Source organism: Schistocerca serialis, chromosome 12 (genome assembly GCF_023864345.2).
Source record: "Schistocerca serialis cubense isolate TAMUIC-IGC-003099 chromosome 12, iqSchSeri2.2, whole genome shotgun sequence".
Classification (NCBI taxonomy): Eukaryota; Metazoa; Arthropoda; class Insecta; order Orthoptera; family Acrididae; genus Schistocerca; species Schistocerca serialis.
Window position 1 is genome coordinate 561,092 of NC_064649.1, and position 15,732 is coordinate 576,823.

At 43.7% G+C, this 15,732-nt stretch overlaps 1 protein-coding gene across 1 annotated transcript in view; it reads left to right on the forward strand.

The window, feature by feature from the left end:
- LOC126428335 (neuronal acetylcholine receptor subunit alpha-4-like) overlaps positions 1 to 15,732 on the forward strand; it is a 588,239-nt gene that overhangs the window by 482,952 nt on the left and 89,555 nt on the right. The window contains exon 13 of the mRNA XM_050090270.1: positions 4,425 to 4,561. Within this exon, the coding sequence (XP_049946227.1) occupies positions 4,425 to 4,561 (137 nt within the window). The remainder of the gene's footprint in view (positions 1 to 4,424; positions 4,562 to 15,732) is intronic.

The window sequence follows — 15,732 nt, forward strand, 5'->3', positions numbered from 1 at the left end:
GCCTGAAATTATGGTGGAATAAAAATGCGAGTAGCACCAGTGCATCCAGGGTTCCCTACAAACTCAGTTACGTACAGAAGATAAATTCATCCATCCCGAGAATCGAGAATTGGGATGATTTTTGCCTGTTACCTTTGTCAATACTGGCAATCGTCTATGAAAATGTGGGACATAAATGGTCGTATCTTCTGCTTTAATTGACTTACAAGCTTACATTTTTTACACCGCCAGCGCACCATAGAGTTTAATGTGAGGCTTAAATTTCGACTTGTTACATGTTACATTTACGTCTTCCTGAAAACAAAAAAGTATTAACAGATGGACGAACAGACAGACAGTCGGACAACACGATTAAAAAAATTGTCGCGTTATATAATTACAAATGAATAATTGTCTAATTTCTTCCTTTAGTTGCCTTGTGAAACTTTGCTGCTTGCCAAATTTCATGATTCTAGGTGACGAGTGAGTTTGTGATGTGACGTAAATTTGACTGCATCGACTTAGCTCATATATATTTCACAGTTAAGGGACCGTACACCTCAGTATGTGACATAAATTTCAACCTGATACGGGAAGCCGTTCCTGAAAAGAATGCTTCTTAACAGACAGAGACGGGCAACAGAGCGATCCTGCAAGAGCTCCGTTCTTAGCGATTCAGTTACGGAACTCTAAAACTGAACTAAAGCGTTCATTATTTCAAAAGCAATCGCCACAACTGTTAAAATTCTGATCCTAGTGTGAGACAAGACGGACAATCCTTTCGTGGAAAAATATCTGCGGTTTCCTACGGGGCCAAGATTGCACCCAGGTGCGCACCTCCAAAAATATGGAAATCGCGTGTGGAGATATAGAAACTGGATGTGTAAGGACGCTGTGGGTCCGCCCACGTCCTGCACGTATTCCTGATATCTCCCACGCGATTCCCATGTGTTTGGATCTCTGAAGAGAGGCGCCCACCTGCCTACTGCAGGCGACTGCACTGCTCGCCGCCCCTTCTTACAGTCCGCTGAATGTGTGCGGCGAGTATTTGTGGTGTAGCAAACACTCTGCGTGCCTCGTTTTCAGTTGACTGTCGCTTAGTATACAACTGAAAGGTTCAGTCGTACGTTGCTTACCCAACCCCTATCGGGGAGCAACAAAAATTTTATTCTCACTATTTGATACAGTTATTGACCAAATTTAAGAATTTGAAACGATGTCACAATGTACTGACTATGAGGTATAATCTTAAGTTAAACGTGTAAAAGAGGAAGATAGGTGTTGGAGCTGGAAACTGCCTGCACGGGTGTCGATCCAGCGTAACTCGGGGGGCCCCAGACACCCGTATCTGATAACGAAAGCAGTTTCGACGTAATTCGTATCCTCTCCAAAACTCTGTTTCGCTTACACTCTTAACCTCAGATATTCAAGACATTAACGCTTTTGTACAGTAATTAGACGTCTGAAGCTCTTGTCTAGACGGTAGTTCAGTTACTCAGAAGTGGGAGCCGGAGTTCACTGCTGTGTCATTCTAATTCCTGTGCGAAAGCGAGCTGTGCAAGTACGGGTGATTCTTTTTTGTGGAACGGTGTACTGCTTTTAACAGCATTCCAAAACTATGGACGAGACGAGCACGTCGATATAACGCTCGTTAATGTTGACAACGAAACGGATCGCAGAAATACGCGAAAAGCAGCTCAAACAGAGAGACCCCAGCCACCCCGGCAGCCGGGCGCAGCCGCGTTTGGGGGTCCCTAGTGGTGCGCTACAGGTTCGCAGACAGTTCCGTCTACGCCAGTCGCGGCTGACCCTCTATCTGTGTCGTACCGAGTAGCGCCGAGAGAACACGCTCGTTATTTTAGTGCCGTAGGTCTGCTTGCCTGCTGTCGGTAGAGACGGAGCCTACAGGCGGTGTCTTCACCGCAGCAGACGATTGCAGCCACCCCACCTTTCACTTTTGGAACACCTTTCGGATAATTAATGAAATGCCGCTGCAGTTGCTTAATTGGAACTTTATTAAGTCCACACGACTGGTTTCGGCCTGTACAGTAGGCAACTGTATCTGAAAGTTATAACGTAGAGAGCGAGGGGTTTATTTAATCATTTGGCGGTGCTTCTGCACAGAGTGAGTTTCAGCCACCAGTGTGGCGACCTGACAGGAGCCCCCCCCTTCACAACGCCGACCGCTGCGAGGCGCGCAGGAAGGCGGCCAGTCAGCTTGCGGAAGCCACCGACCGAAGTCTGGAGACGCTACGCTTCCAGTTTGAGCATCCAATGCGTGAACAGTTGGATCGAGATGGTTCTGCATCGGGCCTAAATCCGGCTGGCGTGGTGGCCAGAGGAGTGCGCTATACTCGTCCCGGTGCTCTTCGGACCACTGCGACCTGTGTGGTACGTTGCATTGTCGTGCTGGTAGATGCCATCGTGCCGAGGAAGAACAAACTGCACGTAGCGGTAAATGCGGGCCGCAAGGATAGATTCATACTTTTATTAGTCCAGAATGACGAGACCGTGCAGGGAATGCCACGAAAACATTTCCCAGACCGTAACGCGCGTTTGCTTTCAGACGTTACGTGCCTTACACGCCAACGAGCGTGCGAGTCGCAGCCGTCAGCACGGGTGCGAGACCCAGGCGCCTGCTGCGGCCAGCAGACGCTGCCGGTGGGCCCTCGGTCCATCTGGCCGTTCGCCGTCTGTTCGTTTACGCAGCCGGCCGTCCACCCTCAGTGGTGCACCACAGATGCCTCGCCGCCGGTTTCGTCTAGGACCGTTTCGCAATGCACGGTATACTTTCATTATGGCGGCGCGTGAACAGCTTACAGACTTTGCCTTTTCAGAAATGGTTCCACCCTTGTGGCGAAAGCCAATGATCCTCCCCTTTTGAACGTCAGGTAAAGTCTCTCCGTTTGCGCCTTACGACGACTGCACTGTTTCGCGTCCCCCAGAAACGCTTTATATACCCATCTCTGGCAGTGGTGCCACGTGCAGTCTATGTGTGGATATTGCAGTGACATTAATGCGACTGGACCGTGTATAGAGGCCGAAACCGGTCGTGTGTGGTCGATAAAGTTGCAGTTAGGCAACTAGGGCGACTTTTCATTAATTGAACGACAGTCGTGGAATCGCCGTCGTCCAAGAAAGGAGAAACTAAGAATTTGTCGGATACTTGTGCGAAGCTTTCCGCTGTCGATCTCGAACGAGCGTTACGTCACCGTACTAGTCTTTGCTAAAGCTTTTCAATGCGGGTAAAGAAGTATTCAGTTCTATACAGGACTTGGGTTCGTAGAGCAGTTTACGGGACTCAGCACGCTACAGAATTATGTGGCCACCTGTGTGCTGCAGCTTGTCTGCAGTGAAAGGCCTGCACGTATAGATGGGAATACGTGCGGCCTGGCTGTGAGCCGTGTTGCGCTCCCCCTTTTTTTATTTTTTTATTAATCTCATTTTGCTCGTTTTCGTTCGTTGTATGTGCTCGGGGCGGACGTCGTAAGTCATCCGTTCAGGTTTGTCGTTGATCGGTTAGCTGAGTTTTTTTTTTTTTTATTATAGAGGGCAGCTAACCCTCTGAGCGAACACGCCGAGCTACGGTGCCGGCTGGCGGCGAGACAGGGGGGCCCGAGCTGCGTCACGGCTGCGGCGGTGGCAGCCACCGGTAGCCGACACGTTCTCGTATTACAGGTGAACAGTAGACGGAAATCATAAACAAGGTGTATCTAAACTACAACCACAAAATACCGGACGGTCTTCAGAGATTTTATCCTGTGTATTTTCATATGACACACACGTGGAGACCCCTGACTCACAACAGACTAATTGTGTTTCGTTTTGATCCCTTATCCCCATTCATGAGTGTATCTGGATTATACCAACAGTATCTGCATAACAGTGCAAAAGTCGACAGTATGCGTCGTGTGTCGGTCGCAGTAGCTGCTTTGCAGCGACACTTCGCCCCCGAGCTCGCATTCACCGCTGCTCGCGTTTTTTTCCGAGACGTTGTTAGAGGCACGTCGCGAATCCCCAGCAGGAGAGACACGGCTATTGACGGCACGTGTCTCGTACGGCACGTGTCCACCGAGTGCAGCGGAGGAGCAGCAGAGAGGCGCTGCGTCCAGCCAGCTGTCCCCACAGCAGCGGCAGCGGCAGTCAAGGCGTAGCACCGAGATTAGCCGCACGTCGCCCACTTTGTTACTAGAACGTTTTCATTGTTACATATTGCAGACTTTCACACTCAGAGAAACAAAAGTAAACGGGCTAATAAATAGAATAACTGACATTATTAATCTCTTGCGAGCCACCAGGCGCCGTGGGCCCAAGTACCGAAACACAAAACTTTGCCTGTGGAGCTCGCTTCTACCTTGTGTACACGCACTTGCATACCTAGACATGAGGCAGTCCACCGACCGTATAGTGGCAACTAGCCCGGCATTTGCCTCTGCCTGCCGCAGGTGTCGCTGTCCATCTCGATCCTGCTGTCGCTGACCGTCTTCTTCCTGCTGCTGGCCGAGATCATCCCGCCCACGTCGCTGGTGGTGCCGCTGCTGGGCAAGTTCGTGCTCTTCACCATGATCCTGGACACCTTCAGGTGGGACTGCCACACGCTCAAACACCTACCTCTGTCGCCACTCGCCCCCTTTTCTTGCTACTGTCGCCAACTGTGTTTCCGCGTGTTGCTTTCAGCTACTGGATACATTCCGCGATCAAATCTGATTAAATCTTACACCGAAATAACGGTATCCTGCAATGTGTAACAGATATCTGACAACAATGGAAGCACAACTTTTTTTTACTTAAACTATGTATTTTTGATCTACATGAAAGTTTGTTGTAGGCATTCCACTATCGTCCTCGCGTAAATTCTTGTTTTTGTATAGGCCTTATTGTAAGTGAAAATGATTGTTCTGATTATTTTATGAATTAATTTCTTCTTCTTCCATCAAAACACTAATTTCTATCTTTTGAGTAGATTTTTTTTTCCTTTACACCACAGTATAAAACGTAACACTTACGTAGGCAAGTTCGAGGTAGTAACGTTTCAGCGGAACTGACAGTCGAACTCAGCACAAGTTGCCGCCATAGGCAGAGCACCCGTCACAGATTATTCTACAACCCATCAATTTTACAGGGGGTGTCCTAACAAAAATAAATCTTTTAAAATAACTGATCACAAGTTAACTTTTGTATGTAAACAATGTGTTTTGATGTACAAATGGTTCAAATGGTTCTGAGCACTATGGGACTTAACTTCTGAGGTCATCAGCCACCTAGAACTTATAACTACTTAAACCTAACTAACCTAAGGACAACACACACATCCATGCCCGAGGCCGGATTCGAACCTGCGACCGTAGCGGTCGCGCGGTTCCAGACTGTAGCTCTTAGAACCGCTCCGCCACACCGGCCGGCTTTTGATGTACATAAGTACAAGTGAAATAACTCGTACATTTATTCCGTGATTAAAAAATAAAAAAATACTGATTCCGCGTGACACACACACACACACACACACACACACACACACACACACACACACACACACACACATACGGACACGCACACATACGAGCTAGCTGACTCACAAAGCATCTTCAATTTCACATACACAGTCTTTACGCGAGATATAAGTACGAGGAAGCAATGTGTTCGCTGGATCGTACGGAAAGATATGGCTGTTCGTTCTTTTAGCGCGCTATACGACATTGGAATAATAGAGAATTGTGAAGGTGGTTCGATGAACCCTCTGCCAGGCACTTAAATGTGGTTTCTAGAGTATCCTCGTAGATGCAGATGTGTGTGTTCCTAGGTAGTAAACTTACCCGTAATGCACAACGCCTCTGTCTCTCGTAGCGTCTGCCACTACGGTCGCCTCACCATCTTCATGACGTTTTCGCTTTTACTGAATCAACCTGTAACGAGACGCGCAACTACTCTTGGAATCTTACCTGTTTCTGATGTGGGTCGCAGACCGACAACCAATATTACAGTACCCGTCGAACGAGGGTTTTGTAAACTACCTGCATTTCCTCAGGATTCTTCCACAGTATCTCAGACTGGCATCTGCCTTACCTGCGACTACTTTTATGTGGTCGTTCTCAATTAAATCGATCCGTACATATACTTCCACACACTTAGTGCATCTTCCTGCGTCCAATGATTGTTGAGCAGGCAAACACCAGTGGCACTTTCCTCCTATTCGTTAGCAATGTGTTATACCTGTTTTTGTTGCAGGTCGATTGCCACTGCCCGCACCGAGTACTTTCTCCTCATCCAGCAGCATCAGACGCGAAAAATGTTGAGGAACTTCCGACGTTCCCCGTTAGGTGGTATGTTGTAAACACTAATGGTCCTGTAACAGTCGCCCAAAGTGCCCCCTTTAAGAACGACTCGCAAAGAGCTCTCCAATCCAGTGACAAAGCTAGTGTGATGTTCCGCGAGCTAGTATTTTGTGTGTTAGGCTGCTCTTTGGATCGTCTTCAGTAAATCGGGGAAGACGACACTACCTGGCCGCCTTCTGGTCTCGTTGACGAGCAGAGCGAAGTGGGTTCGCCACGGTCGTTGTTTTCTGAATCCGCGTTTGATTCCTACAGCGGAGATTAGGCCGCATAGGGAGCCTAAAACACATTCCCAAATTCCACAACAGACCGACATCACAGGTGTCGGCCTATAGTTTTGTTCTCGAAACCGGGAAAGACATGTGAATCCTTCCAGTCACTTATAACCCATCGCCCGTCAGATTGTTTCTGTTGTACTGAGCGAATTCAGTTTATTTTCTATCCGACAGTCGGTAATTTCGCTGTCTGTTGTTTTGACATCCGCGCGAGCACTGAAACGCGGAACCACAGTTGTTTCCTGAGCGAAACAATTTCGCGCCAACTTATTCATTATGTTGGCCTTCTCTGTCACCATCACTTCAATGCTGTTACTATCACTGGGTGTCTGGAGAGATGGCTCCGTTTTAACATAAACTTTTGTTTTTCTGTCAGATCGGTAGGTAGAATTTTCCTTTGGAAACCGTTAAATGTTTCATGGATGGCTCTCGTTACGCTCAAGTTTGTCTGCCTGTGAGGCTGTGCCAACGTTAAAGCTTTCTCCGCTCTGCAACACGGAGGGGCTCTCCCACCTCACAAAACCCTCTGCGACTTGTGTGCATCTCTCTGTCTACAGCTGCACCACGGTACAGAGATTACCGAAATGCTTTAAATGTTCGCAAATGTAAAACATACTCTTCACAGGACAGTAGCATCTTGTGACTGTAATGTCAGTGAGACGCAAACTGAAGCAGTCAACAATACATATTGCGATAGTCATAGTGTAAGATATTTGTTTTGTAGATTTATTGCGTTTTCGTGGAGAATACCCAGCACTCCGTCAGCGTTTTACCGCTCCTCTTGATATTATCGATAAAACAAATATCGCACTAGACTAATATGGGACCACGTAAAATTCTGTTTTAAAAATCATCTTGTTTGTAACAGGAAACAAACGGGAGGTTTCCCTCCACACTGGACGACCTCCAGCTATTATCGTGTAAAACATGTGAAGTTCATCGCTCAAAAACTTTTCGAGACTTTTGCAAACAACGTCTTGCCTTTATGCAGTGCTGCACATGGGCACTTTTAAAAAGACACAAATGAAACTAGGTTCGTTTTTTAGGTGTAGACAGGTTTCATGTGCAATGTATCTGCCTAACGTCGTGGTAATCACGCATTCCTTTTTGCAGCTGAAATGTGTCATTTCTGCTTTGACACTGAACATTAGCGCATACTGCGAAGACGTGTTTTTTTAGTAGTCTTCTGTAACGTACACTTTCCGCCTTCCAACGAGGGTGGTAGTTATAAGCGTAAAGCTTTTAATAAAATGTTAGGTAATAACTCAGAGATTAACTTCGGCCTCAGATAGCGCTAGCCAGAGATAAAGTAGAAAGCACATCGCTGTCTACCTTCATGTGTTTCTTCGTTCCGTAGAGGCAGGTGAACATTGTCGATGGTGAGCCTTCATTTGTCTGTTTTGATAGACAGTATGTAGAGAGCGACTGTGTAAGAAGAACTCTGATCCGACAGTAACAAAAGCAGACAAAAAGGAACGGAACACGCTTTTGTAGCATTATATTTAAGCAGTCGGTATAATAGCCATAATTAATTTTAGGTGAAAAGCTTTACACACAGCCTGTTGTTGTTGTTGCTGTTGTGGTCTTCAGTCCAGAGACTGGTTTGATGCAGCTCTCCATGCTACTCTATCCTGTGCAAGCTTATTCATCTCCCAGTACCTACTGCAACCTATATCCTTCTGAATCTGCTTAGTGTATTCATCTCTTGGTCTCCCTCTACGATTTTTACCCTCCACTCTGCCCTCCAATACTAAATTGGTAATCGCTTGATGCCTCAGAACATGTCCTACCAACCGATCCATTCTTCTAGTCAAGTTGTGCCACAAATTTCTCTTCTCCGTAGTTCTATTCGATACCTCGTCATTAGTTATGTCATCTACCCATCTTCCACATTCTTCTGTAGCACCACATTTCTAAAGATTCTATTTTCTTCTCGTCCAAACTATTTATCGTCCATGTTTCACTTCCATACATGGCACACCCAACACAAGTACTTTAAGAACGACTTAATGGCACTTAAATCTGTACTCGATGTAAACAAATTTCTGTTCTTCAGAAACGCTTTCCTTGTCATTGCCAGTCTACATTTTATATCCTCTCTACTTCGACCATCATCAATTATTTTGCTCCCCAAATAGCAAAACTCATCTACTACTTTAAGTGTCTCATTTCCTAATCTAATTCCCTCAGCATCACCCGATATAATTCGATTACATTCCATTATCCTCGTTTTGCTTTTGTTGATGTTCATCTTATATCCACCTTTCAAGACACTGTCCATTCCGTTCAACTGCTCTTCCAGGTCCTTTGCTGTCTCTGATAGAATTACGTCATCGGCTAACCTCGAAGTTTTTATTTCTTCTCCATGGATTTGAAATTCCTACTCCGAACTTTTCTTTTGTTTCCTTTTCTGCTTGCTCAATATACAGATTGAACAACATCGGGAATACGCTACAACCCTGTCTCACTCCCTTCCCAACCACTGCTTCCCTTTCATTCCCCTAGACTCTTATAACTGCCATCTGGTTTCTGTACAAATTGTAAATAGCCTTTCGCTTCCTGTATTTTACCCCTGCCACCTTCAGAATTTGAAAGAGAGTATTCTAGTCAACATTGTCAAAAGCTTTCTCTAAGTTTACAAATGCTAGAAACGTAGGTTTGCCTTTCCTTAATCTTTCTTCTAAGATAAGTCGTAAGGTCAGTATTGCCTCACGTGTTCCAGTATTTCTACGGAATCCAAATTGATCGTCCCCGAGGTCGGCTTCTACTAGTTTTTCCATTCGTCTGTAAAGAAGTCGTGTTAGTATTTTGCAGCTGTGGCTTATTAAACTGACTGTTCGGTAATTTTCACATCTGTCAACACCTGCTTTCTTTGGGATTGGAATTATTATATTCTTCTTGAAGTCTGAGGGAATTTCGCCTGTCTCATATCTTGCTCACCAGATGGTAGAGTTTGGTTAAGCTTGGCTCTCCCAAGGCTGTCAGTAGTTGTAATGGAATGTTGTCTACTCCCGGGCCTTGTTTCAAATTAACTCTTCACGCAATATCATAACTCTTCATCTACATCCTCTCTTCCATTTCCATAATATTGTCTTCAAGTACATCGCCATTGTATAGGCCCTCTATATACTCCTTCCACCTTTCCGCTTTCACTTCTTTGCTTAGAACTGGTTTTCCATCTGGGCTCTTGATATTCGTACAAATGGTTCTGTTTTCTCCAAAGATCTCTTTAATTTTCCTGTAGGCAGTATCTATCTTACTCCTAATGAGATAAGCCTCTACATCCTTACGTTAGCCATTTTGCACTTCCTGTCGATCTCATTTTTGAGACGTTTATATTCCTTTTCGTCTGCTTCATTTACTGTATTTTTATATTTTATCCTTGCATCAATTAAATTCAATATTTCCTCTGTTACCCAAGGATTTTTACTAGCCCTCGTCTTTTTACCTACTTGATCCTCTACTGCCTTCACTATTTCATTCCTCAAAGCTACCCATTCTTCTTCTACTGTTTTTCTTTCCCCATTCCTGTCAATAGTTCCCTAATGCTCTCCCTGAAACTCTCCACAACCTCTGGTTCTGTCAGTTTATATAGATCCCATCTCCAGAAATTTCCGCTTTTTTGCAGTTTCATCAATTTTAATCTACTGTTCGTAACCAATAGATTGTGGTCAGAGTCCATATCTGCCCCTGGAAATGCCTTACAGTTTAAAACCTGGTTTCTAAATCTCTGTCTTGCCATTCTATAATCTATCTGAAACCTTCCAGTATCTCCAGGCCTCTTCCATGTATACAACCTTCTTTCATGATTCTTGAACCAAGTGTTAGCTATGATTAGGTTATGTTTATATAATCTATCTGAAACCTTCCAGTATCTCCAGGCCTCTTCCATGTATACAACCTTCTTTCATGATTCTTGAACCAAGTGTTAGCTATGATTAAGTTATGTTCTGTGGAAAATTCTACCAGGCGGCTTACTCTTTCATTTCTTACTCCCATTCCATATTCACCTGCTACATTCCCTTCTCTTCCTTTTCCTACTATCGAATTACAGTCACCCATGACTATTAAATTTTCATCTCCCTCCCCTATCTGGACAATTTCTTTTATCTCATCATACATTTCATCAATCTCTTCGTCATCTGCGGAGCTAATTGGCATATAAACTTGTACCACTGTGGTAGTCATGGGCTTCATGTCTATCTTGGCCACAATAATGTGTTCACTATGCTGTTTGTAGTAGCTTACCCGCACTCCTATTTTTTGATTCATTATTGAACCTACTCCTGCATTACCCATATTTGATTTTGTATTTATATTCACTTGACCAGAAGTCTTGTTCCTCTTGCCACCGAACTTCACTAATTCCCACTATATCTAACTTTAACCTATCCATTTCCCTTTTTAAATTTTCTAACCTACCTGCCCGATTAAGGGATCTGACATTCCACGCAGTTTTCTTCCTCCTGATAACGACGTCCTCTTGAGTAGTCCCCGCCCGGAGATCCGAATGGGGGACTATTTTACCTCCGGAATATTTTACCCAATAGGACACCATCATCATTTAACCATACAGTAAAGCTGCATGCCCTCGGGGAAAGTTACGGCTGTAGTTTCCCCTTGCTTTCAGCCGTTCGCAGTACCAGCACAGCAAGGCCGTTTTGGTTAGTGTTACAAGGCCAGATCAGTCAATCATCCAGACTGTTGCCCCTGCAACTACTGAAAAGGCTGCTGCCCCTCTTCAGGAACCACACGTTTGTCTGGTTTCTCAACAGATACCCCTCCGTTGTGGTTGCACCTACGGTACGGCCATTTCTATCGCCGAGGCACGCAAGCCTCCCCACCAACGGCAAGGTCCATGGTTCATGGGGGAAGACACACAGCATATACACACAGCACATTCGGCCGTATTTTATGCGAGTCTATAGAAGGAATTTAAAAATCAAAATACGTTTAACTAATAACAATCGAGGTACATTTAATAACAATTTTTAGTGAAATGGGCTTCACTGTAATTTTTTAATTCCGTTTGTAGACACGCACAAAAGATGGCTGAGGACGCCATGTGTGGAACTTTTCATGTGAAATTAATTACGGTTGTCAGAACCGCTCTTTACATATGGTATGTAATTGCAATAGCGCCCTAGATTCATCTTAGACTGTTTTTGCTCATGACGGATCAGTACACTCATTACAAACTCGCTCTCTACGGAGTGATAATCAAAAGATATAAACCAAGACTCATCATTGATAATCTTCGTCTTCCTCTACGGAACCGAGAAACATAAGAAGTTCGGCAGCAATGGACATTCTACTAACATTATGTCAGGACGAATTTATTCGGTGACTTTTACTTCCTATTTTTTTAAAAACTCACGAATGTAACTGCTACCCGCGATGAAACGTGGAAAGGATACGACATGCCGTCTCCTAACACAATAATTACGATGTTCTAATCGACGCCAGGGAGTGAGTCCCTTTTTAATTTGAGGAGACACTAGTGTGCTCTGTGTATGCTGATTATGTGGCTTCCAAATTAATTCTGAAAAGAATCTGTGTGGAAGCAGAGGTTTGGTGCATTGGAACCCTATAAAGACACGATGCTATGCGAAAGCGAGGAAACGCTACGTAATGGAAGGTTTGACAGTGCACGTGCCTGGCATTTCATCCATTTATAGTTCCATCCTGCATTCCTGATTGTTCTATTGCATTCGCACCCACTGCCCTGCGATCTTTTACTCAACGGTTCTCGATTGCAAGCAATTTCTTTGGAGTTTGCGAACACCATGTGTTCCAGTCTTCATTACCCGTTCCTCTTCTGTTCGTAAAAGTAATTCTTCATTCATCATTCTGTGAGTACAATGTACTTTTAGAATTTTTCTTTCGAAACTATCCTAGTATTTTTCCTTGGCGACTGCCCACGATTTTCTACGGTGTAATCAAAAAAGGATTTGCTTCACCTCGGTTCCAAGACTTCCGGAAAACTGGAATAGAGATCAACGTAAACATCATTTCCGCCCTTTTCATTGCTCATGAAAACCACACATTGCATGTTGTACCACCATACAGCGAGACCTTCAGAGGTGGTGGTCCAGACTGCTGTACACGCCTGTACTTCTAATACCCAGCAGCACGTCCACCTGTATTAGTCGTGGCACACTATCCACAAGTTCGTTAAGGCACTTGTGCTCCAGGTTGTCCCACTCCTCAACGGCGATTCGGCGTAGATCCCTCAGAGTCGTTGATACGTCACGTCGTCCATAAGCAGCCCTTTTCAATCTATCCCAGGCATGTTCGATAGGGTTCATGGCTGCAGAACATGCTGGCCACTCTAGTCGAGTAGTGTCGTTATCCTGAAGGAAGTCATTCACAAGATGTGCACGATGGGGGCGCGAATTGGCGTCCATGAAGACGAACGCCTCGCCAGTATGCTGCCGATGTGGCGGCCTTGTCACAGAGGGCGGAGGTTCAGGACACTCTCTTGTCCTAGGGGTGGGAAACTGCCCCTAAAGAATCAGCAATGTTCAACGGCATGAGGATGCAGAAGGCAATGGAAACCACATAACGTGTATCCACAGGACATGTGGCCTGTAGCTGAAAAAAGTGTCATGATGATCTCTCCATTGGCAATAGATTCCAGTATAGTTTCCATTTCGGATCTTCATGAGGGGACTGCCAAGGGGGCGGTGACCATGAGAAAAAGATTAATTAATCAACTAAAGGATAACGTTCTATAAATCGGGGCGTAGAATGATTTCTAATCAGATGAATATAGAATAATGTCAACAGCAGTAAAAATGGTATAACGGGAGTAGGATTCGTTATGAATAGGAAGGTAGGGCACAGAGAGTGTTACTGTCAACAGTTCAGTGATAGAGTTGTCCTTGTCACAATTGACAGCAAACCAGCACCGACAACGATAGATCAGATATACATGCCGACGTCGCAAGCTCAAGATGAAGAGATAGAGAAAATGTATGAGGGTTTTGAAAGGGTAATGTGGTATGTAAATGGGGATGAAAATCTAATTAGATTAGATTATATTAGATTAGTACTTGTTCCATAGATCATGAATACGACGCTTCGTAATGATTGTGAGGCTACAGTGAAGATCCCTAGCTCTTTAAATAAGTGTCTGCAGGATGATCTTGGATGAGCTCCAGCAATTATTCTCATTACACGCTTTTGTGCAATAAACACTATTTTACTCAATGATGAGCTACCCCAGAATATAATGTCATACGAAAGCAGAGAATGAAAATAGACGTGGCAGGCTAATTTAATGAGATGTATATCGCCAAAATTTGCAATGTACCTAATAGGGATTCAGCAGATCTTCAGCGTGATTTTTCCAGTTCAACCTCTCATCAATGCATACACCTAGAAATTTTTAATATTCTACCTTAGATACCGATTTCTGACCGAAGTCTATACTTATTGGTGTCATTCCATTTACTGTTGAACTGTATATACGAAGTTTTGTCAAAGTTTAATGAGAGCCCATTTGGAGAGAACCACTTAATGATTTTCTGAAAAACATCGTTTACAATTTCATCAGTTAATTCTTGTCTTCTGGGTGTGATAGCTATACTTGTATCATCGCCAAAAAGCACCAGCTTTGCATCTTCGTGAATATAGAATGGCAAGTCATTAATACATATTATGAACAGCAGAGGACCCAAGACCGAACCTTACAGCACCCCATTCTTGATTGTTCCCCAGTTTGACAAATCACCAGTTTCTTGCATATTATGTGAACTACTTATTTCAACTTTCTGCACTCTTCCAGTTACGTATGGTTTAAACAATTTGAGCGCTGTACCATTCATACCACAGTACTTATCTAGAAGTATTCCATGATTTACACAATCAAAATCCTTTGAGAGATCACAAAATATCCCAACGGGTGCCTTCTGGTTACTCAGAGCATTTAATATTTCATTAGTGAAAGTATATATAGCATTTTCCGTCGAAAAACCTTTCTGGAAACCACACCGACACTTTGTTAAAACTTTATTTTTACAAAGGTGTGAAGCTACTGTACAATACATTACTTTTTCAAGAATTTTGGATAAGGCAGTCAGAAGAGAGATTGGGTGGTAGTTGTTGACATCAGACGTATCCCCTTTTTTATGCAGTGGTTTAACAATGGCATACTTCAGTCTATCTGGGAAAATACCCTGCTTCAGAGAGCTATTACATATGTGGCTAAGAATCCCTCTTATCTCTCAGGAACAAGCTTTTATTACCCTGCTGGAAATGCCATCAATTCCATGTGAGCTTTTGTTCTTGAGAGAGTTTATTATCTTCCTAATTTCAGAAGGAGAGGTGGGTGGAATTTGAAATGTATCAAATTGTGTAGTAAGGCCTCTTTCATTAACTGCCTTGCTTCTTCTAATGAACTTGTAGATCCTATTTTCTCTACAACATTTAAAAAATCTCTCCCTTGTAATCATATTCCAAATTGTTTTGATTTTGTTATCAGAGTTATTAATCTCAGACATGATGCACATGCTTCTGGACTTTTCAATAACCTTTCTTAATGTAGCACAGTAATTTTTATAATATTTGGCTGTTTCTGGGTCATTACTCTTTCTTGTTGTTAGATACAGTTCCCCTTTTGTGATTACAAGATATTTTTATTCCTTTAGTAAGCTAAGACTTTTTGCATGCTTTCTTATAATTAGATTTAACTGCTTTCTTGGGGAAACGGTTTTCAAATTCTCTTGCAAGTGTATCACGAAATAAGTTATATTTTAAATTAGCATCGGGTTCCTTGTACATCTCATCCCAGTCTAACTCCTGAAGATTTTCCCTGAAATTTCTAATTGTTGAGTCATTAATTGAATGCACAACTTTAGAGGGTAGTTTTGAATTACTGAATGGAGCTGTGTCATATACTGTAACTAGCTGAGCATCATGATCAGAAAGCCCATTCTGAACAGGACATGAATTTATGTTTTTAAATTTATCTTGGTCTATAAAAGTGTTATCTATCAATGTGCTGCTGTCCTTTACTACCCGAGTAGGAAAATTAATGACAGATGTCAAAGTGAAAGAACCGAGCAAGACTTCCAGGTCATTCTTCCTATTACACTCTTTCAGTGAATCAACACTGAAGTCCCCACAAATAATAATTTGCTTTCCCC